Source organism: Lissotriton vulgaris, chromosome 10 (assembly GCF_964263255.1).
Source record: "Lissotriton vulgaris chromosome 10, aLisVul1.2, whole genome shotgun sequence".
In the NCBI taxonomy this organism is placed as follows: domain Eukaryota; kingdom Metazoa; phylum Chordata; class Amphibia; order Caudata; family Salamandridae; genus Lissotriton; species Lissotriton vulgaris.
The window spans coordinates 285348928-285370637 of record NC_141698.1 but is presented as its reverse complement, the minus strand read 5'-3'; the positions used below and the strand labels follow the sequence as shown (position 1 = coordinate 285370637).

Sequence of the window (21710 nt, the reverse complement as noted above, 5' to 3'; positions counted from 1 at the left end):
GTGGTTTTGTCTCCCCTCCTACCGTGGCTACGGAGGAGGGGGCTGCCCATAGTGTGATGCTGACGCGGGCTGCCAAGGCCTTGGGCCTTGAGCTCTCCGTCGCGGACGTGAGGACTAACCTCCTCACTGAGGTCCTTAAACCGCAGGCAAGCTCGTCTGAGCCTCTGCTGCCGTTTAATGAAAACGAAAAGACAGATCACCAAAAACGTTTTTGAAAAGTATTTTTACAATGGAATTTTAATTTGCCAAGCCGCATTAGATGCAATTAGCATTCAAAGCATTAAATGGGTACTTCTTTTCAAGATAAATAGTGCTCATGGGTGTGAAAAGTGCTAGAGCGAGGGAATGGAGAAGTGGTAGTGAAGGACAGGGTAAAGGTGTTTGTGACATAGATACAATACAAACAGTATACAAATGAACCTTTCCAGCCTGTCAAGTTCAAACTGTTCCAAAATACATTGCTCATTGGTATATCCTTAATTTAGTGCATTCTAATCAATGAACATGTAAAGGTTGAGACAAGACGGTCTACATTTCGACCCCCATAAAGCGGAGGGTTAATGATGGCCTCACATTGGGGTCTTCATCAGGACAGTAGGGCACCTAAGAATAATAAATACAGTTCAGTACCTAGTTTATTAGGAGAGGTGAAAAGTCTGGAGTAGGGAGTAATGAATAATACCTACTAGGCTGTAGGATGGACCTGAAAAGGTAGAATCCTGTACGGGCTCCAAAAGGGGCTCCTGGGTTTCTGTAGGAAAGACATGGGGGTAAGAATTCATATCCAAAGCATAAGTACTAAATGATAGTAATATGCTGTTGGATGGGTACTCACATATGTTCAAAACGAGCGTGGGTATGGGGAATCAATCTCCCAAAACCTGCGATGATTAATCCAAATCAAAAGGTCTGAAAGAGGAAGGGTATTTAGTCAGGAAATGGATTGCTAAATCCATAGCAAAGTCGGTAATTACTGGTAGAAAAAACGGAGTTTGTTGGCTAGAACGTGGGGGCAGGTCATACATTGCAAAGGGTATAGGACATGACTAAGTCCAAGCAATCGCTTGATCAGAACAGTGATGACGTGGGTATTGGGATCATTCCAGTAAGAGGCAATACGATCAATGCGGCGGGACTCGAAAAACCCAGTTAGTCTAAACAATTAAAGGATTAGTTCTGGAATAGCGTGGAATTTCTATAATGGCGTGAATCTCCGACAGTACGCGGCTGTAACGTGCCTCGGTACTCTGCAGTGGATTGAATGAAATGGCAAAGGTGGCAGTGCTTACCTGACTCAAACTGCGGCTGCAATGAAGAGTGCGGCTCACCTGTCTCCTCATGGTAACGGTGGAACATCCAGTGCGCGTGCACAGCGAGGTGCAGCCGCTGGATGAGTGCAAGGGGCTCGTCCGGCCTGCAGCCAATGGGTGCACGGCAGGGCGTGTAAGATTAATCTCAGCAAACCGCAGAGTGAACGCGGTTGGGGACATGAAGGCATTATGGTATGTGCAAAGGGACTGGACAATCTCTTACCTCTTGCCCAAGCCCTTGCAAAGGGTCGAGATGCTGCGCGGTATTCCATCCGGTGTGGGCTAGATACCACGGACTCACTGGGCAGAGCGATGGCAGCGACAGTGGCGATTCGTCGCCACCCCTGGTTGAGGTCCGCCAACTTATCGTCTGATGTCCAAAAAACCCTTATGGACATGCCGTTTGATGGCCGTCGCCTCTTTGGCGACAAGGCAGACCATGCGCTTGAGCGCTTTAAGGACTCCAGGGCTACGGCCAAGTCCTTGGGCCTCTCGTCCCCGCGCCAGCAAACGGCTGCCTTTCGCTCCTTTCGTGGCTAAGGAAGGGCCCCCCCACACGTCCTGACAGCCACGGGCCGCAGACAACCATCCAGCGCGGTGGCAGACATGGAAACCGCAGTTGCGGCGGCGGTCGGGGACAACCGCGAGGCCAGTCCACACCTGCCCCTGCAGCGTTCGCCTCAAAACCCTCCTTCTCTGAGATTTCAGGCCCATGTGACGCCAGGGGGAGTGGGGGGGGGGGCAGGGTTCGCCATTACCACCTCCACTAGCGCACTGTCACCACAGACAGGTGGGTGCTGCAAATCGTCCGAAGGGGCTACTCCCTCCCCTTCGAGGCGACCCCTCCAGCCATGCCACCGCAGTACCACCGCGTCGCGGGGGGATCACTTGAAACTTCTACAAGAGGAAGTTATGGTCCTCCTGGCCAAGGGGGCCATCGAGCGAGTTCCTGGGCCAGAAGTAGGGTGTGGTTGTTACTCCCACTACTTTCTGGTACCCAAGAAGGGCAAATGGGGCCTACGCCCTATCTTGGACCTGCGGAACGTCAAAGGCTTCCTCCGGAAGGAGAAGTTCAAGATGCTGACACTGGGTCCGGTCTTAGCTGCCCTGGACCCAGGAGACTGGATGGTAGCGTTGGACTTGCAGGACGCTTATTTTCATATCCCCGTCCTGCCGGCCCACCGGCATTACCTGCGGTTCACGGTAGGCCACGAGCACTTTCAGTTTACCGTGCTTCCCTTCGGCCTTACCAGCACCCCACGGGCGTTCACGAAAGTGATGGCGGTGGTCGCAGCTCATCTGCGCAGGTTAGGGGTTTCAGTCTTCCCCTACCTCGACGACTGGTTGTTGAATGCGGGCTCGCCCCCAGACAGTCGTCAGCCACCTCCAGACTACGGCCAACCTCCTGCACCTGCTGGGGCTCTCCATCAATGTGCCGAAGTCACACCTGTGTCCCTCTCAGAAGCTCCTCTTCATCGGAGCGGTTCTAGACTTGGCGCGGTTTCGGGTTTAATCTCCCGAACAGTGGGTTCGGGATATTCAGCCCTCCTGCATCCTTCTGGGACATCACGCCAGGTGGCGGTTGCGGGCTCTGCAGTGGGACTTGAAGTTTCAGTGGGCCTACCATCAGGGCAACTTGTCCGACCATGTCTTGATCTCGGAGGGCACTGCAAGACAGTTGCAGTGGTGGCTCACGGACCGCGATTGGGTCAGCGGCAGATCCCTCTCCCTACCCCAACCGGAGCACGTAGTTGTGACGGAGGCGTCCCTCCCGGGCTGGGGGGCCACATGGGAGAGGCGGAGATCAGAGGCCTCTGGTCTCCGTCGGAGTCTTGGCTCCACATCAATCTTCTGGAGCTGCTGGCGATCCGACTTGCACAGAAGGCATTCCTCCCTTCTGTCCGGGGGAGTGTAGTGCAGGTGTTCACGGACAACACCACCGCCATGTGGTACTGCAACACACAGGGCGGGGTGGGGTCGTGGACCCTATGCCAGGAGGCTCTGCGCCTCTGGCAGTGGCTGGAACATCAGGGCGTGACCCTGGTGGTTCAACACCTGGCAGGTTCGCTGAATGCCAGGGCGGACAAACTCAGCCGTCTCTGCATGATGGATCACGAATGGCGTCTGAACTGACGTGGTGAAAGGCCTCTTTCAGCAGTGGGGAGAGCCTTTGTTAAATCTATTCGCCACAGAAGAGAACGCGCAATGTCATCAGTTCTGTGTGTTGGAATTTCCAAGGCGGCACTCGCTAGGAGACGCTTTTTGTCGCAAGTGGAGCTGCGGTCTGTTTTACGCCTTTCGCCTATACCACTTCTGCCCAGAGTGCTGAAGATCAGACGCTACCGGGCCCAAGTTATCCTTGTGGCTCCGGACTGGGCACGAAGATACTGGTATCCCGAGCTACTCGGCATGTCTGTTGATTTCCCCGATTCGTCTGCCTCTTCAGGAGGACCTTCTGTCGCAGCAGCAGGGGACGGTCCTCCACCCGAACCTGTCCAGTCTCCACCTCCATGCTTGGAGATTGAGCAGCGACAGTTGAGGCCATTTGACTTGCCTGCTGAAGTTTGTAATGTGATTCTGGCAGCCAGGCGTCCCTCCACAAAGCCGGTATACACCTGCAGGTGGAACAGATTTGTGGCATGGTGCACAGCAAAGGCTGTGGATCCACTCTCTGCCCCCCTTTCTGAGGTTCTCCTCTTCCTTCTTTCTCTTGCCCAGCCTGGCTCTGCTCTGGGCACTATCAAGGTCTACCTTTCTGCCCTTTCCGCCTTCTTAAGGCTACCTGATCAGCCTTCGTTGTTCAAGTCCCTGATTGTAAATAGGTTCTTGAAGGGCATCACTCATATGTTTCCCCCTGTTCCTTTCGTGATGCCCTAGTGGGACTTGAACCTGGTTCTGACCTACCTGATGTGTGCTCCTTTTGAGCCGCTTCATTACTGTCCTCTCTGTCTTCTTACTCTTAAGACTGCTTTCCTGGTTGCCATCACCTCTGCCAGGAGAGTGAATGAGATCTAGGCTCTTTCCTCCAAGCCTCCTTTCCTTTCTGTCCATCCGGACAAGGTTGTGTTGCGGACAAGACCCTCTTTCCTGCCCAAGGTAGTCCCAGCCTTCCACATGGGGCAGTCCATCACCTTGCCCACATTCTTTCCGCCTCCACATCCCTCGAAAGAGGAAGAGAGGCTCCACCGTCTGGACCCAAAACGTGCGCTCTCTTTCTATTTGGATCGCACACGCCAGTTCCGGATGGATGACCAACTCTTTGTTGGTTACGTGGGCGCTAAGAAAGGTCGGGCGGTGCACAAGCGGACCATCTCTCGGTGGGTTGTGTTATGCATCAAGGTATGCTACTCCATGGCTAAAAAGGAGCCTCCTGTTGGGCTGAGGGCCCATTCCACTCGGGCCACGGCTGCTACTACTGCCCTGGGCCGGGGAGTCCCCTTGCAGGACATCTGTCCGGTAGCTACGTGGGCCTCGTTGCACACGTTCGCATGACACTACTGCCTGAACAGCCAAGTCCGGAGGGATGGCTTCTTTGGCCGTTCCGTCCTCCAGGACTTTCTGGTGTGATTATTGGTTCGCAGACCCACCACCTGGGTTGGTATTGCTGGGGTATCTATTCTAAGGTAAGGAATCTAACACTAACCTGTTTCTTTCAGATGCACAAGTTACTTACCTTCGGTAACGATATATCTGTAAGAAACAGTAGTTAGTATTGGATTCCTTACCGCCCCGCCCGTCCTCCCCGTTCTGCGAACCAATATCTAAGGTTAAGGTCATCCCCTTTCAGGGCCCTAGTTTCATGGCACCAGTGCTGGTTTTTATCATGGCTCTGAAGCTGTGTATAAGAACTGACGTCCGCACGCGAGGGCGGCGTCTGAGTACTCAAGCGACGTCATGCCGGCGCCAACGACACGGACGCGGAGCCGCAGACGACGCCTACCGACGCGCAAGGGTACTGCTACGCTCAAGTTTCCGGATCCAGTCTGACACCTGGGGATATTCTAAGGTAAGGAATCTAATACTAACTACTGTTTCTTACAGATATATCGTTACCGAAGGTAAGTAACTTGTGGGTTTGACACCAAACACATGTTTTGATGCAGCCATTCCAAAGTTAGCATTGACCAGGAGGCTATAATGCACTTAAGAGTATATGGTATGGCTGTATCATAGAACAGCTATAAGGAAGGGATTCCAAAAGCTGCAGAGGGGCTCAGCTCATGCTTGGGCAGCCTCTCTCACAAAACCAAGCACTCTGCCTTCAGGATTGTCAAGGCCTGCCATAGGAATGTCTTATAGCTTTATATGTGTGTGTGTATATATATATATATATATATATATATATATATCTCCTACTGGCGGTCGCCAGTAGGTAGTTATAGTTAGGATCTACTTTCCATAGGAAATCTGCAACATTCTATTGGGAATAACTTTGGCGCCGGTGGACGAATCTTCGCAAATTTCTCAAAGTAGGTGACGCGCTCCGCTCCGGTCCTTCCCTGAAAGTTTCGGGGGGATTCGTGAGAAAAGGGGGGTCCCAAAACGTGTTTTCCCCATGTTAATTTCCATTGGGCGGTCGAACTCACTTTTAGCCCGAACGGCTGAATGGATTTGCACGAAGCTTGGCAAAATTGTAGGGACTGGTAGCCGGATGTCCCTTTGCTATGTCTCAAGATATGTGCTCCAGTGGTTTTTGAGTAATTTAGGTTCAAAAAAATATATATATTTCTATGGCAGCGCCCCGGTACGCGCCACGCGACTTACGCACGAAAACCTGATTGGCTCTCGGGTGTCTGTAAACATTCTAAACAGTCCGGAGCGGACGCCATTTTGTTTCTCGGTAGAATCGAGACACAAGAGGTGGCAAAAACAAAGGGGAAAATGACCATAAGGGGGCAGGGTAGATCCCCCCAGACCCCCTAGGTTTGATGTGGGGGCTATAAAAGGGCCCCGCGGGGCAAAAAAAAATGTTTTATTTTTTTATTTGGGCGGGGGGAGCGCCCGGTACGCGCACCGGGGAGCGTACCATGGGGAAAAAAGAATGACAGACTTTTCAAAATATGTAAGTTTATTAATAAAATTGTTCTTTTTGGGTTTTTTTAAAAAAATTTTTTTATTTAAGTACCAACATGTAGGTACCAATGCAGAGTCTAAAATTTAATGTACACCGTCTCCTTTGTAGATATCTTGCATGTTACAGAAGTTATTGTGGTATATGGAATTCATACCATAGTCTGTCAGGAAAGCAGAAACAACATGGAGGCAGGAGATGATAAAGAGATGTTAAATACACATTGGAGATAATTTAGTGGGAGAAAGGAAGAACTATGAGCAAAATTACTATGCAACATAAAAAAGTTGTACCGTATACTATAAGTCTCACTTTATATTCTATCTATTTTGGTACGGTTTCAAAATTTACATATAAAAAAGAATAATGTCTCGAACAATTTTTAATTTTTAAAAAAAAATGTATTGCTGTGATTTTTCTAAATCTAAAAGAATTTGCAACATTATTTCATCAGGTATGTCCTCATTTGGATTCCATGATTCAATTTCTTCCACACAATTAAGTAAGTCTTGGTCCAGAGACTGATCCAAAAAGTCTAATTCATCAATCTCTTCCTTAGGATTGTTCTCCATATCCATTTCAATTGAAATATTAATTTTATTTTGTTCTCCTTCCATTTTCTTGCTGTAAATTGCATAAAAAATAAATATATCCGTAGAGATAGGGCACTGTTGGGTTTAAGTTCAGACAGCTACTTGTTGGTTATAAACAGTGAAGTTATCTTTGGGTAGTGTATGGTATGAGGTAGGAAGTAGAAATATAAAAAAGTGTATGTGAAGAAGCCTAATATAATTCATAATTATACCAGAGAAGCCTAATTCAATCCATAACTATAACAGAGAAGCCTATCTGAATCTGTAATTATAACAGAGGGACAGTAAATAACTGTCAGAAAACGTTTTTATAAATGAACTTAAAGTGCCCCTTCACAAATTTATAACTTACCTTATAGAAAGGTGATGAAGATAAATGAGGAAATCTTTTAAAGATGTATTCCAGGTAGTTGTAGTCAAAATGGCCGTGTTTCCCTCTCATTTTTCATTTATATTCATGTGCATAACCAATCAAATGTCACGAAAAAAAAGTAGGATATGAAAGTAACATTTTAATTGGTTGAAAATTCTAACACTTTCATATGTGTTTTTGTCATGTAATTTACCTCAGGATATTTAGACAGGGCTACAGCCCAAATGGCTCAATGGAATACCATCAAATGTGGGATAATGGTAGGGACTGGTATGTAGTAGGGTCTATTCTATATTTGGTGAAAGTCTGTCCAGTGGTTTTTATGTAATTTCATGTCCCACATTATTTTTGGGAGCGCTTACCGGTGCGCGCCCCGGTATGCGTACTGGGAGCGCTACGGGAGTCCGCCATTTTGTGTTTCGGTCGAATTGAGACACAAGATGGAGGACAAACAACTTTGGGAATGGGTAAAAAGGGGCACAGTAGACACCCCCTGACCCTCTAGGTTTTCTGAGGGGAGTTTAGGAGGGGCATATATGCCAGAAAAAAAATATATATATTTTCGCGGGGGGAGCGCCTGGTACCCGCACCGGGAGCGCTCCAAGGCAAAAAAAAACCATGAACAATATACATAAAAAAATTAGTATTACATAAATATACAATATAGGATTCATTTAAAAAAATATTACATTTCATAGCTATAGAAATTTGCTATTGAAAAACCTATGAAATTCACTGAAAAAACCATAGGTTTCACACCAGTTATAGTTGGGAATTAGCATTTAAAAAACCTATTAAATTCACTGAAAAAACCATAGGTTTCGCACCAGTTATAGTTAGCTGGAAATTTTACTGACCTAAAACAATTGAAATTCCCACGTTATAGTTAGTTGGACTCACTATAACTTGCGCGCCTGCAATGCACTGCTGATGACGTCACATATTAAATCACTCATGACATGGTCAGTGACATCACCCATGAATTGTACCATTCACAGGCACATACACACCCAATACATGAATTTAACAGACTTATCTGACCATCACTGCATTCGAACCTTATGTACACCAAGGGTGAGTTAAGCACAAAATAGCACATCTTTACGTGAGTGATCCTGTGACACAGGTAGGAAGGCCTGTTCTCTTGTACTGTTCACTATACGGTATGCAGTGTGCTCGTGCTGCTAAACTCCTGGCAAAAGCAGGAGTATTTCACCACTATTGAGGGTAGCGCTTTGGTCGTCCCATCTCAGTCCAAAGCGACCTCAATCAGTGAAATAGGCCTATGTCATGGCCCACATGCATGTAATGTTTTAGACAACAAATAAGTACCGGAGATCTTGAGATCATTGCAATTGGGACACTCGGGCATGGGTATACATATCCCTGTCCATGCGAGGGACTTTCTGTCCCAATAATACTTAAAGAAGGTACATGTTTGTGCCCAGTCTGCATTCCCTCGCCCCTGTCTTAATCTCCCCTTATCAACATTTGTCTCAACTGTGCATTTGTCTCAGCTGTGGGAAACCTCTAGGAGACATTACCTAGGAACATTCTTGCTTCGTTCACATGCATGTACCATAGCAATAACTCATTCTTCTGTATGCGTGTCAACCTGCATTAAATGGTTTCAATATTCAAAGCTATGGATTCCTAGAAGTAATCCACAGTTTGTGGATCTGAGACTAATCATGCTTGCGAACCACTGTTGCATACAAATAATTAATGGTAAGGTCTAGGTCATTATCACTTGTATATTGGTACCATAAAGAACAGTATATCACTCGATTGTGTCATTTTTTCTCTTAGGTTATGATTTTCCAAAGCCCAAACTTGTGGCCTTGCTGGAAGAAGGGAAAATGCTCTGCAGTGCAGTAAGAGGAATACCTCCTGTATTTGTACCCATCAGTGAGTATATTCATTGACTGCTCTTTAAGAATACAGTGAATTTCATGGAGCAAACTAGTGTAACTGCATAATATATAGATCTGTATTTTGTTCTGTGTCCATTAAAGCTGACTTGCGCTTTCTCTACCTTCAGTCGTGGACTATTGTTCTATATACCTCTGTTTTGTGTTCTGTCATACTGTTTACCCATCATCTACCCCAAAATCTTTACAGTCCGGGTTCCTTCATGGATCCGGTCTTATCTAGGTGGAGGCTACTGCAAAAAGCAAAGACTGTGGGAACATCTCTCTTTGGGAGATGAGGCATATTTGGAAGTGGTGTGGGTACTTCATCTTGCAGCCTGGTATAGGAGAAGGGTAAGGCACAGATGAGCATTCAAAAAGTAGCTAAAATATTTAATGGTTAGTGCCTTGGTGGCGAAGGAAGTGCAGAAAGATGGAAAGATGGAGACTCTACAAGACGTCATACCACTACTGCAGCAAGGCGACTTAATGACAGACTTCGATCTGAAGAAACCTACTTTCACATACCCATCCACCCAGTACATCAAAGATACCTGTGGTTTATGCTGAGTGGACCCCATTACCCGTAGACCACATTACCAGTTCAAAGTGCTTCAGTGTGGGGTTACATCTTCCCCAGGGTCTTTACCAAATTTATGGCCGTGGTGGCATCTCATCTCCAGAGGAGTGGCATCCATGTGTTTCCTTACATAGGCTAATGGCTGTTCAAGAGCGCCATGCAGCAGATATGCCTAGAGCACACCCAGACCCCTATTCAGACTTTGCACAGTCTAGGCTTTGCGATCAATCTCACCAAACCTCACCTCCATCCCCTTCAAGTGTAACCTTTTCTCTGGGCCATTCTAGACTTATGAGTGGAGAAAGCTTACCCCAGTCCAGCTAGAGTTCTGGCATTTCAAAACCTAACATTTTTTCAGCCAGATCATCAAGTAACACTCAGAAATGTGATGCGAATGCTAGAAATAATATCATCTTGCAAACACACAGTTTCTCACACTAGACTTCATATGCACCCATTGTAAGGAGTCTCAGTCGGAGGATCATCTAGAGAATGTAGTTTTGGTTTGGGGCCACACACATCGCTCTATGGAGTGGTGTAACACAACCTGCTGCAGAGGCGGCCCTTACTACACCTGACCCCACATGAGACCATCACCACAAACAGTTCGTTTTCCAGCTGAGGTGTGCATCTCAAACACGTTACTGTACAGGGGAAGTGAACATCTGTCCAGCAATTCCTCCACATCATCACCTGGAGTTCCTTGCTATGCAGCTTGCTCTCCGGTCCTTCCATCTTCTCATAGAGGACAAAATAGTCTTAGTTCAAACCGATAACATGACTGCAATGTTTTCCGTACAAAAACCTAAAATGCACACCTTCGCTACAGTTGTCGATTGTAGCCCGGAGCACCTGGCGGTGGGCACTACATCAGATTACACCTACTCATCCATCACATTCCTGGGGTGGACAACGATCTGGCAGACCTTCTCAGCAGGACGCATTAACAAGTCCATGAATGGGAACCCCACCACCAAGTTCTACTCCCATACTGCCAACGTTGATGGTTTCATCATATAGACCTGTTGGCCACCGCCAAACATGCACAATTTGTGGCAACAAACAATCTTTTACATCCTTCTCACTCAGGTTTTCGTCAGGGTTTCTCTACAGAAACCACCCTTCTAGGAGTTACAGAAAATCTCCGCCTGCTACTGGATCGTGGCGAAACTGCTGCACTGATACTACTTGATCTCAGTGCAGCCTTTGATACTGTCTCACACAGTATCATTCTTAATAACCTAGCTTCCTTTGGCATTGGGGGCAAAGCTCTGGATTGGCTTACATCCTTCCTGACGGACCGTACCTTCCAAATTTTTTCTCATACTTCTACTTCTAATACTTATTTGTCCCCTCACGGTGTGCCCCAGGGTTCAATCCTTAGCCCTCTTCTTTTCAATCTTTACGTTATTCCTTTGGCCCACATTGCTCAACGTTCTGGTTTGAATTTATTCACTTATGCAGATGATTCCCAAATTGTTTTTTCTTAATCCCAAGCTGACCCTACCTCCTCTTCCCTATTGCAATCTGGTCTCAGCGAAATATCCTGTTGGATGAATCGTAATTTTCTCAAATTAAATAGCGGAAAGACTGAGGTTCTGGTTCTCAGTAATAAACCTGACCTCTGGAGCCCGAGGCACTGGCTATCTGCCATGGGCTCCCTACCTACCCCGGTACATTGAGTGCGTAATCTTGGGGTGATTATTGATAGGGGGTTATCTATGAAAGATCAGGCCATAAAGTAGCAGCCACCTGTTTTACCATCTTACGGTGACTGAGAAAAATCTTTTGCATACTACCTTCAAACACCCAGAGATCCGTAGTGAGTGCCTTGGTAACTTCTAGGTTGGACTACGGCAACGTGCTCTATCTGGGGTCTACCACGGCGGTCATACGCCGTCTCCAATTGGTCCAAAACGCTGCTGCCCGGCTTCTTTGTGGTTGTCTGAAACGAGACCATATTACTGAACGCCTGAGGGAGCTTCATTGGCTCCGTTTTGACAGTCGTTTAAAATGCACAAGATTAAGACTGGAGTTGCTCCCTTGAATCTTCAGGCCCTGACCACACCCTATACCCCTGCCCGCTCACTCCGTTCTTCGTCTCAACACTTATTTTGTATACCTAAGTTTAGACTCTAGAGAATGGGTGGTGGCTCCTTTGCAATCTTGGGACCCAGACTCTGGAACTCACTTCCCTTGGATATGCGGATGGAGAACTGCCACATCCGCTTCCGCAGAGCCGTTAAAACCTGGCTTTTTGATCAAAAACTTTTCTGGACTGTTTTTTTGCTGTATTTGTCTTTCAGCGCCGGGAAACCCTTACGTGTAGCTGTCGCGCTATATAAACTTAATAAATAATAAATAAATATGCTGAAACTTCGGTGCTAGCCACCACACCCACAGTCTAGGGAAAATGCACTATGGATGAATTGGTCTGGGATGTTTGCCTACACTTTTCGCCTCTCCTGCCGTTTGTGGCCCGGAGGCTGAGATAGACATCGCTCACTCTCCTCTTAGTGGCACCAACCTGTGCACGTCAACCATGGTACACTACCTTGCTCGAGCGTCAACAAGAAACTCCCCAACAGCCCAGTACTTATTATGCAACACTCAAGCATTCTCAGGCACCCCAACTCTCAGAAGCTTAACCTATCGATTTGGCTCCTGAGGTCTTAGAGTTTAAATACCATAACCTACTGGAAGAATGCATCTCTATTCTCGTGAGGACAACTACCATAGCCTGCTGTGCTGTCAAATGGAAACTGTTCATACACTACTGTCTTCCTGAAAAGATGAACTGTCAAATGGAAACTGTTCATACACTACTGTCTTCCTGAAAAGATGAATCCTCTCTCAGCATCTCTGCAGGACATTGTTACCTCCTTCACCTGTAGAGGTCAGGCTTCGCCTACACTTCCATTTGATTAAATCTGGCTGCTGTAGCCGCCTACTTACAAAATAGACAACATACTTTATACCAGTCATTAAGGCTTCCATAGAAGGCTTCAAAAGGATTATCCCACCCCGGACGCTTCCTGCTCCTGTGCAGAATCTTAATATCATTCCGACAAGACTCATGGGGCCCTCCTTTTAAACCACTACACTCTTGCCCATTGCTTTCATGAATGGTATTTTGCAATTTGTTTTCATGAATGGTAGCTTTCTTTATAGCCATCACTTCCCTCAGGCGAGGCTGTGAGGTACACTCTCTTACCTTGAAAGAGCCTTCCTTTCAAGTTCATCATGTTGGTGTTTTTCAGAACAAGTCTCAAATTCCTCCCTAAAGTATTTTTCATTTTTCACCTTAATCGGAAAATAGAGCTTCCAGTTTTCTTTCTGCACCCAGAGTCTGTAGTGGAATGTGCTCTGCATACTTTAGAGGTCATGAGGGTGCTAGTGTATTATATTAACAAGATAAAACCCTTCTGCAAGATGCATCAGCTATGGGTGTCCTACTCCAAGTCACACAAGGGACATATTGTTTCTAAGGTAGGTTTGGCACGCTGGCTAACACTAAACTAAACCTGTCTGCCAAACCCCCCTACTTTGTTCACTGAAGTGAAGAAAAAAAGTGGGCTTCTATGGCTGTCGGATAATTTCGATCAAAGAATCTTTATTTCGGCTGAGCGACTATAAAAGTACATGCTTAAAATACATAAAAGCAATGTAAGCATAAAATCTCGATTATAATTTATAGTACATATAAAATCCTGGCACAATACATGTTAAGAAAAAGGTCCAAGATAAAATTCACATACAAAATTTAAATACACAACAAGGAGAAAGCACACTTCATCACGTGGACACCTTCTTCTGTCTTAACCTCTACATGTACATCAAAAACCTTGAGACAGCAAGGACGATACACTGCCTGATGTCGTTTCTAAAAAACACAGTCTTGTAGTTTCTAAATCCCAGGTTGCGACAGACAAATTCTCTTTTTCCTATACCAGTGGTAGGGTGCACAAACTAGAAGTACATGTTCAACTATTTCTACCACTCCAGAACAGAAGGGATACGTTCTAATAGAGAGAGGGAGTTTCTGCGCGTCTATGCAGCAGTAAAGGAACAAATGGGTATAATCCCTAAACAGAATTTGATGTGCAAAGTTCTTTCTTAGGGAGTCTCAACCTCATCCAAAAAGGGTTCCAGACAATAGTCCATTTCGAACTAAAAAAGCGAAAGCAGTGAGGGATCCCACCCTAGAAGAGCTTAGGGTATGCTGGTCTACGTGGTGTCAAAAGGCACCTTTTAATATCTGTTTAGGGACTGATACAACATCTGCTGGTGTAGATGAGATTCTCAAGCCCCATTTGCCTCAGACTAGCTCTGACAACCCTAAGCCAGACGTTCTTACTAGCCCTCGGCGGCACCATTACATCTTCTAGAGCCTTTCAGAAGGATATGAGCTCAGGAGCTAACCACAGTCTCAACCAATACTGTAGTGGTTTGAAGCCCACAATATCATTAACACACCTTAGCCCATAATCTAACCGTAGTGGGCAGAGAGGGTGTTTGCTGGGAGGTAACTTAAGCTTCTCATGAACCTTTTTTTCTACTAACTCAAAAGCCCTAACCTCGAAATGGCCCCACATTTCTCCACCATATAATCAGGCCCCAGAGACTTACACCTACAGATCTCAAAGGCTGGGATGATTGGGTGATATGTAGAAGTATGCTGTGCCCTCAAAATACCCTCACAATATAGCTTGAGCTTAAGTCTGTGCTTCTGAACATGAAATGTCCAGTCAAAATGTTCTGAAAGAGTGACCCCCAGTTAGTTGTACACCCACATATTTTCCAAACTTGTATCTTTGCGGGTAGGGTTCGTACGGGATGTTAAGAGATTGAATACCATATATATGGTCTTGCTGAGTCTGATCTTCGTTCCCCACTGCCTGGAGAAGGCCCCAAATCAATTCTAGAGCGTTTATATACCCCTAGGGGATTTGGATAGCAAAAAGGTATCATCTGCATCTGCAAACAGTAGGGCTAGGATCTTAACCCCGATCTCCGTTCCCCACTGCCTGGAGAAGGCCCCAAATCAATTCTAGAGCGTTTATATACCCCTAGGGGATTTGGATAGCAAAAAGGTATCATCTGCATCTGCAAACAGTAGGGCTAGGATCTTAACCCCGGCTAGGCACAGAACATCACCCTCGCTATTCTCCAGATGCGATACTACATCGCTATTGTAGAGGAGCAAGAGGGTTTGGGCCAATACACACCCATGCCTCACTCTCCGATTTACAGGATTTGGGTCAGTTAACTCACCACATCTAACCTGTGCATAGTTCTAGGAATCTAACCTAATGATGACTTTTAAGAGATAAGCAGAGGTCCCAATCTCCACCAACCTACTCAATAAGGATTCTCTGGGAAATGCATTGAAAGCAGATCAGAGATCTACAAAAATGATATAGTCTGCCTTCCCTCAGACGCATACTTCCAGTACAGAAACTGCAGGCGAAAAACCTGAACAATTTTACCTATACCATCTCTGAAGCTGGCTTGCAACAGGGCTGAAACGTCTGCATCAGGCATCTATTTGCTCAGCCTCTTCAAAATAAAACTACCAAACAATTTTTGTGCACTAACGATGAGACTAATTGTTCTGTAGTTGGCGGGTGAAGACCTACAGCCAGTTTTTAAAAAGTTGAATGATCTCCTCCCCGGCCCACTTTGTCATCATATGTGCACCAGTCAATAGGGCATTAAAACAAAGAACAAAAAAAGTGTCGGCAGGCACTTTGTCCATTCCTGGTGCCTTGTTAGAAGTAATCATATCCAAGGCTTTGGAGATCTCTATGCCCAATATATACAAGGTACCTATTGGTGCTCTAAATCAGTGAGGGATTCAACAGGGGCCACATCAAGGAGCTTATCACAATTCCACCTAACTTTCTCGCCTGCAGATTTAGTGTGGGATAATACTTCAGCTGAGGTCAATTATCTATTGAATGTTGACTGGTCAGTTCACAGGCTTTTTCCCCAGCATACACATGGGGAAAGTGCTCAAGCCAAGCGTCTGCCGCAATTTTACTATCAAATGCAGCATGGATCATGAATAAACCCGAGCAACTCTGCACCAAAGGCATTCATCATTGAAACCCTGCTAAATTAAGTGATCGGGGGTAAGGGACATCTAATTCAAGATGACTTGGAGCTGCCAGTAGAATTGAAGGTGGATCCTTGCACTTAGAAGAACGTACAAACAGACTAAAATGAGCAAGCTCAGAATAGGAGGGTGTGATTAGCAAGAGCTTTACTCCAGCTGGCTCCCAACAAGAACTAACCTCCCTAGCCAGCTCAATGGCTGGGAGAGCACTACAGCTGCTGACTAAAACTGGGCGTCTTTCCAGGCCATCTAGATCAAATACGGGTAAAACTCTTTTGGAAATCAGAACTGATGGTCTGTTGTCATCAATTACCCTTTGTGGTGGTACACCAAAGACTCTTCTCTGCTCCAATTGAAGGGGGTCTGTAAAAGAATCCTAGGCTGACCAAGTATATAGAAGTTTATACAAATCCCTATCGCACTCTACTTCAACCGTTTAGTTAAACCAGGGCTCCTACAATTGATATCACAATCCCATTGATGCTCTTGGTCATAGGACCAACCCAGCACACCCTCCTTACTAACAGAATATCATCATATTCAGATATGCTACAATTTGTGTTTTGTACCAACCAATGACAGACTTTATTTTTAAGGTCAACAAAGGATTGTTTACTAGAGCTCCGGGGGGTAAGGTGCTCCGTAAGGACAGCTATGAAAGGGCTGCAGACTGGAGGAAGATTCATTCGGATTTGCACCTGCAAATTGGAACCTTTGGCAAGAAGTCGAGCCCTCTGTTGAAATGACTGTAAGCCCTATTCGTAGATCCATTACTTGTGGCCTTTGCCTCCTGGCTCTCTGGTCCCAACCATATCCATCTGTGAATAGGGCAGGCCCCCTGGCGCCTGACAGAGCAAATGGCCTATCACTGTTCCATGGTCTGTGGGAAGACACCACACAAGCAGAACTATCATCAGGATTAATCATCTGGATGTGTTCAGGTGGCTGTTGAACTGCGGTGATATTTACTGTTTTAGCACCTGCCTGATAATAAGCTCTAGCGAGTGGAGCTTTTCCACCACAGGGGCTACACATTTTCGAACCAATGACTCCAACCATGCCAAAATATCAACCCAGTCTCCGGCTATCAGGAGCAGGCCTCCTTCCTGTCGACCCTCCTTTTCGGTGGGACGACAGGCGGGAAAAATTAGAACAGCCCAGAACGTGTGCCCACCTCTGCCAACCCTACCCCTTAGGTGGGGAGGAGAGGTGTAGCCCACTCTTGCAGATGGCAGGCACTCCAATCAGGATTAGGGATTGTGTTCACTACCCCAAGTGGTGTGAGCACACCAAGGGTGTAGTCACCATAAGGTCAGTAGCCCCCTAAAACGCCCTATATATACAGTATTTAGGGGGCAGCCCTGAACCAAAAAGTTAGATTCCTTCAACCTACAAAGGAGGAATACAAAAGAAGATGCCCAGCAGAGGAGACTGTAGAGAACAACTGACTTGGCCCCAGCCCTACCGGTCCGTCCGTAGTATCCAGAGATCCTGTGCCAAAAGTTGCCTTTTCCTGCAGCCAGCAACCTCCAGAACCCCTGGGAGGACTGACTGCCTTCAACAAAGACCGGATCTCCTGTGTACAGCAGCGCTTTTCAAAACACACTCCCAAGACAGACTCTGAGCCTGCTTAGGACAAAGGACCCTGATGCCAAAACCACCACTGCACCAGAAGCCTATGGCACGAATCTGGGGGGCCCACCGGTCCCAACGAAGTCCCCTAGCTCTCCAGAGTCTGAGTTCACTGTGGGTTGACCCCTCCAGAACTGCCCAACGTTTCCTGCAGCCTCTGCACGGAGCCCCACCCAGAGTAGCCCGGTAAGGTGAAATCCGACCTCAGAAGACACCCCTGCATTCAGCTGCCATGTGCCTTGGAGAAGAGAACCCAAGGTACACTTGCGTCCCAGAACCTTCCAACTTACCTGCCCAGCTGTTGGTTCCTCCCAGAAGACTTCCTGGACCGAGCCTGCAGCCAAAATCCAAAACTGGCAATCCCTAATAAAAACAGGGCACCCGATGCCAAAACAGCACCCTGCACCCCGCCGCCCATGTGCCGCTGGGGGGTGCACCTTGTGTACTAACTCTGACCCTCTTTTGCCGTGAGCTTAAGTCCAGTAGCTTTACTTCCACAACCTTGTAGCCTGCTCGTGAGCAGCCACCAACCAGAGGCCCCCATCCCCAATTGGATAACATTAGGCCTCAGTACTTTGCACCTGGCCACGCTAGTGCAGCTGAGGGTGCTTTGAGAGTGCATCCTCGACGCTGGGGGAACACTGGTTCTAACCCCAGAATACCAGCTCCAAAACCGAAGTACTAGAAGTGGGGTAGGTTTGTATGAAACCCTAAGAAACTGATTTACTTACCTTTTTTCTAGGAAATGTCCAGTGTGATATCTAGGCATATCACTCTGAGTAGAAACAGTAATTTAATAAGTAATGTGAAAAGAAACTTGAAAAGTAATTCAAACAGTTTTGTAAACAAATGCCTTACCTATAGCCAATCCAATTGCTTTCAACTGCATTCAAACTGTATTGAACTGCATAAATATTGCAAAGTATTACGTCACTTACCTGCACCAGGCCTGGATTGGTTCTAGAAATGAAATAACTAAATAATATTTTTACAAACAAAATTGGTCTGAGTTTATTCTTTGAATGTGTGACCTCATTTCTTGCCTGGGTGTGTACAATAAATGCTTAACACTACCCTCTGATAAAGCCTTACTGCTCTCTCACACTACCACAAATAGAGAGTAAGGTATTATCTACTTTTACCTCTGCCTACCTTTGGGGTTCCACTGGACTCCGTAAACACTATACCTTACTTTGGTATAGTGATATTTTAAATGGAATGGTGCACCAGGAAAGTATTCAGATTCAAATGATAATGTAAATGCGTATCTCAAAATAACACATTTTATGTCCTATTTCCTCGTAGTATCATTTCATGATATAAATATACAAGTCGTTCAGCCAACGTGTTTCTTTCAAACAAGAAATTGTTTAACTTCCTCAGGGCTCTAGATCAGTGGTTCCCAAACTTTTGTATCCTGTGGACCCCCACTGAGTCACCGCTGGAAGCTGGACCCCCAAGCAATTTCTATGATTTAAATTTCAAACATTAAAGCAGTAATTCAGAAAAAAATACACGCGTGCACACAAAACAAATACTCTAATTACTATGGATTTTAGGGGGATATTTAGAAGCCCCTATCTCCATGGGAACATTACTTTTTGCAATGTTTCCATGGCAATAGAGGTTTTGCCTTATTTACTAGGCAGCGTTAAGCCACTTAACATGGCTTAACTCTGCCTTGTAAATTAGGTCCCCTGTCACAAAATGCCTAGCGTGAAAGGGGTGGGCAGTGGGTGTTGCGGTGGGCTTTATACCGCAACACCCATTGATTTTGACGCTGCCCCCTATTTACAAGGGCAGCATAAATAGGAGGTAGTGCCAAAATTAAGCCAGGGAAAACCAGGTCTTAACTTGGGAAAGCGAGGAGAAATCCTTTATTTCTCGTTTTTTTTTTCTTCAATGTGTGCTGCTCTGTTCAGCACACATGGAAAAAGCAAAACGCCTTGGATTGTTTGTTCAGGAAGGTGACCCTTCCTGCACATAAACAATCTTTTAAAACCATGCCATTTTGTAACTTCCATGTGTGCAGCATTAAGCAGCTCACATAGAAGTTACAAAATGGAATTTCAAGATTGAAGCGGAACCTTCCTGCACATAAACAATCTTCCACTGCATACACACACCCTTGCACTATGATGCAAGATTCCCCGTTGGTGCTACACTGCTAAGTGTAGCGCCAGCACAGGGGGAAACAAAGGCTGCACCATATTCTTGTAAATATGGTGCAGCCCGCTGTTTCCGAAGTGGCGGAGCGTGTCGTTAAGCCAAGGAGGCGAACAACACGCTCTGCCACTTCTGTTGTAAATATCCCCGTTAGTATTTTATATTCAAAGAATTTGCAAAAAACAAAACATTTTAATGGGAAAGTTGGTGCTGCATCTCTGTGACTAACTTTTAAATGGTTGGTTTTATTTTTGCAGTACAAGGCTCCTGCTCCTGCTACGGCCAGACTGGAAACCCAAAGCAGCCCTGGCAAATGTTTTCAGACCAGTCGCCATACGGTGCACACCAAGTGCAGTGAGTGAGCCTGACCACTACAAAGGGGCTTTGGGAGGCTCTCCCTCCAAGAAATTTAGAAAACATTGGCGCAGTCTAAAACACATATATCATTATATATTAGATTGTATTGGCTTTTAACGAATAGTAAATGAAGACCTTACTATACACCAGATCTGAAAGAAACACGTTAGTATTAGATTCCTTACCTTAGAATATCCCCAGGCGTCAGTCTGGATCCGGAAACTTTTGCGTAGCAGTACCCCTGCGCGTCGATAGGCGTCCCCTGCGGCTCCTCGTCCGTCGTTGGCGTCGTGCGCCGTGATGACGTCGCTGGAGTATATAGACGCCGCCTCCGCGCGCTGACGTCAGTTCTTCTTTTTTCCGCGCCAGTTAGCGCAGATCCGAAGAGCAGATCTCCGGTCTTTTGACCAAGTTTTTTGATCTTTTTTGATCTCTGACTCTTCTACGGTGCCGGTAGGATGCCCGGTTTTAAGAACTGTGACGACTGTGACCGGACGATGTCGGTCATGGATCATCACCGACTCTGCCTCCGGTGCCTGGGCCCCGACCACGACGTGGACTCCTGCGTCGATTGCCGGGCCTTGACAAATAAAGCTAGGCGGGAGCGGTCCCGCAAGCTGCTCGAGCTCCGGGTGTCGGCCCCACGTCTAGAGCGGTCCCGGTCCGGCCGGAGGTCAAGGGAGCAATCGAGGGAGCGGTCACTGAGCCGTCACGGGCGCTCCGGGAGTCGTCACCATTCTTCTGGTTCCTCAGGTAGGAAGCACAAAAAGTCGGGGCGTCGTCATCGTACCCCCGACTCCCCCCGGCGCTCGCACGAGGTGGCCGGGGGTTCGAGTGGCCCCACCCCCACGGCTCCGCGTGAGTCGCCGACGCGGCCTGCTCCATACTCTGCGTTCCCTGGGCAAGGCGCGTCGCTTGAGGAGATAGAGGCGTTCCTCGTGGCCATGAGGGCTCTTTATCCTCCGGCGGGTTCCGCGGCGCCTTCGGGCCCTGTGAACCCGTCCGGGGGCCCTAGCGGCTCGGGTGACCCTGCCTCGATGCCGTCGGGTGCTTCGGCCCCGGGGCCGCCGGCGGCTCCGATCCCGGCGCCCCAGGGGCCCTCGGGGTCGACGCCGGCTGGTCAACCGGCCTCTCCGGCGCCGATTCCATCGGGGCAACCCCTGGCGCCGCCCCCGCGCGGCGCCGGTTCCCTGGCGCCGGTGCTCCAGCGCCGGCTCCGGGCGGCGCCGTCCCCATTCCCTCTCCGAATCCGGACGCGGAGTCGGACCGGCGTCTATCGACGCCGGGCTCGACGCCGATGGGGCCTGTGAACCCCGAGGAGCCGGTCTACATTGTTGACTCCAAGTATGGTGAGGATGTAGAATACGGAAAGGGGTGGGAGGGGTCTGAGGACCCTCTGACACGCGAGTGTTAGTACGACATGGACTGGACAGGTGACTTGGGTGACGCCAGTGGTCTGGATGACTCCCCCAACCCTGGCTTTGTCTCGCCTCCTACCGTGGCTACGGAGGAGGGGGCTGCCTATTCAGTGGTGTTGATGAGGGCTGCCAAGGCCTTACACCTTGAGCTCCCTGTCGCGGCCGTGAGGACTAACATCCTC

At 47.3% G+C, this 21710-nt stretch overlaps 1 protein-coding gene across 1 annotated transcript in view; it reads left to right on the top strand.

Moving 5' to 3' along the window:
- LOC147685139 (uncharacterized) overlaps positions 1 to 21710 on the top strand; it is a 371142-nt gene that overhangs the window by 224674 nt on the left and 124758 nt on the right. The window contains exon 4 of the mRNA XM_086941061.1: positions 9157 to 9255. Within this exon, the coding sequence (XP_086797187.1) occupies positions 9157 to 9255 (99 nt within the window). The remainder of the gene's footprint in view (positions 1 to 9156; positions 9256 to 21710) is intronic.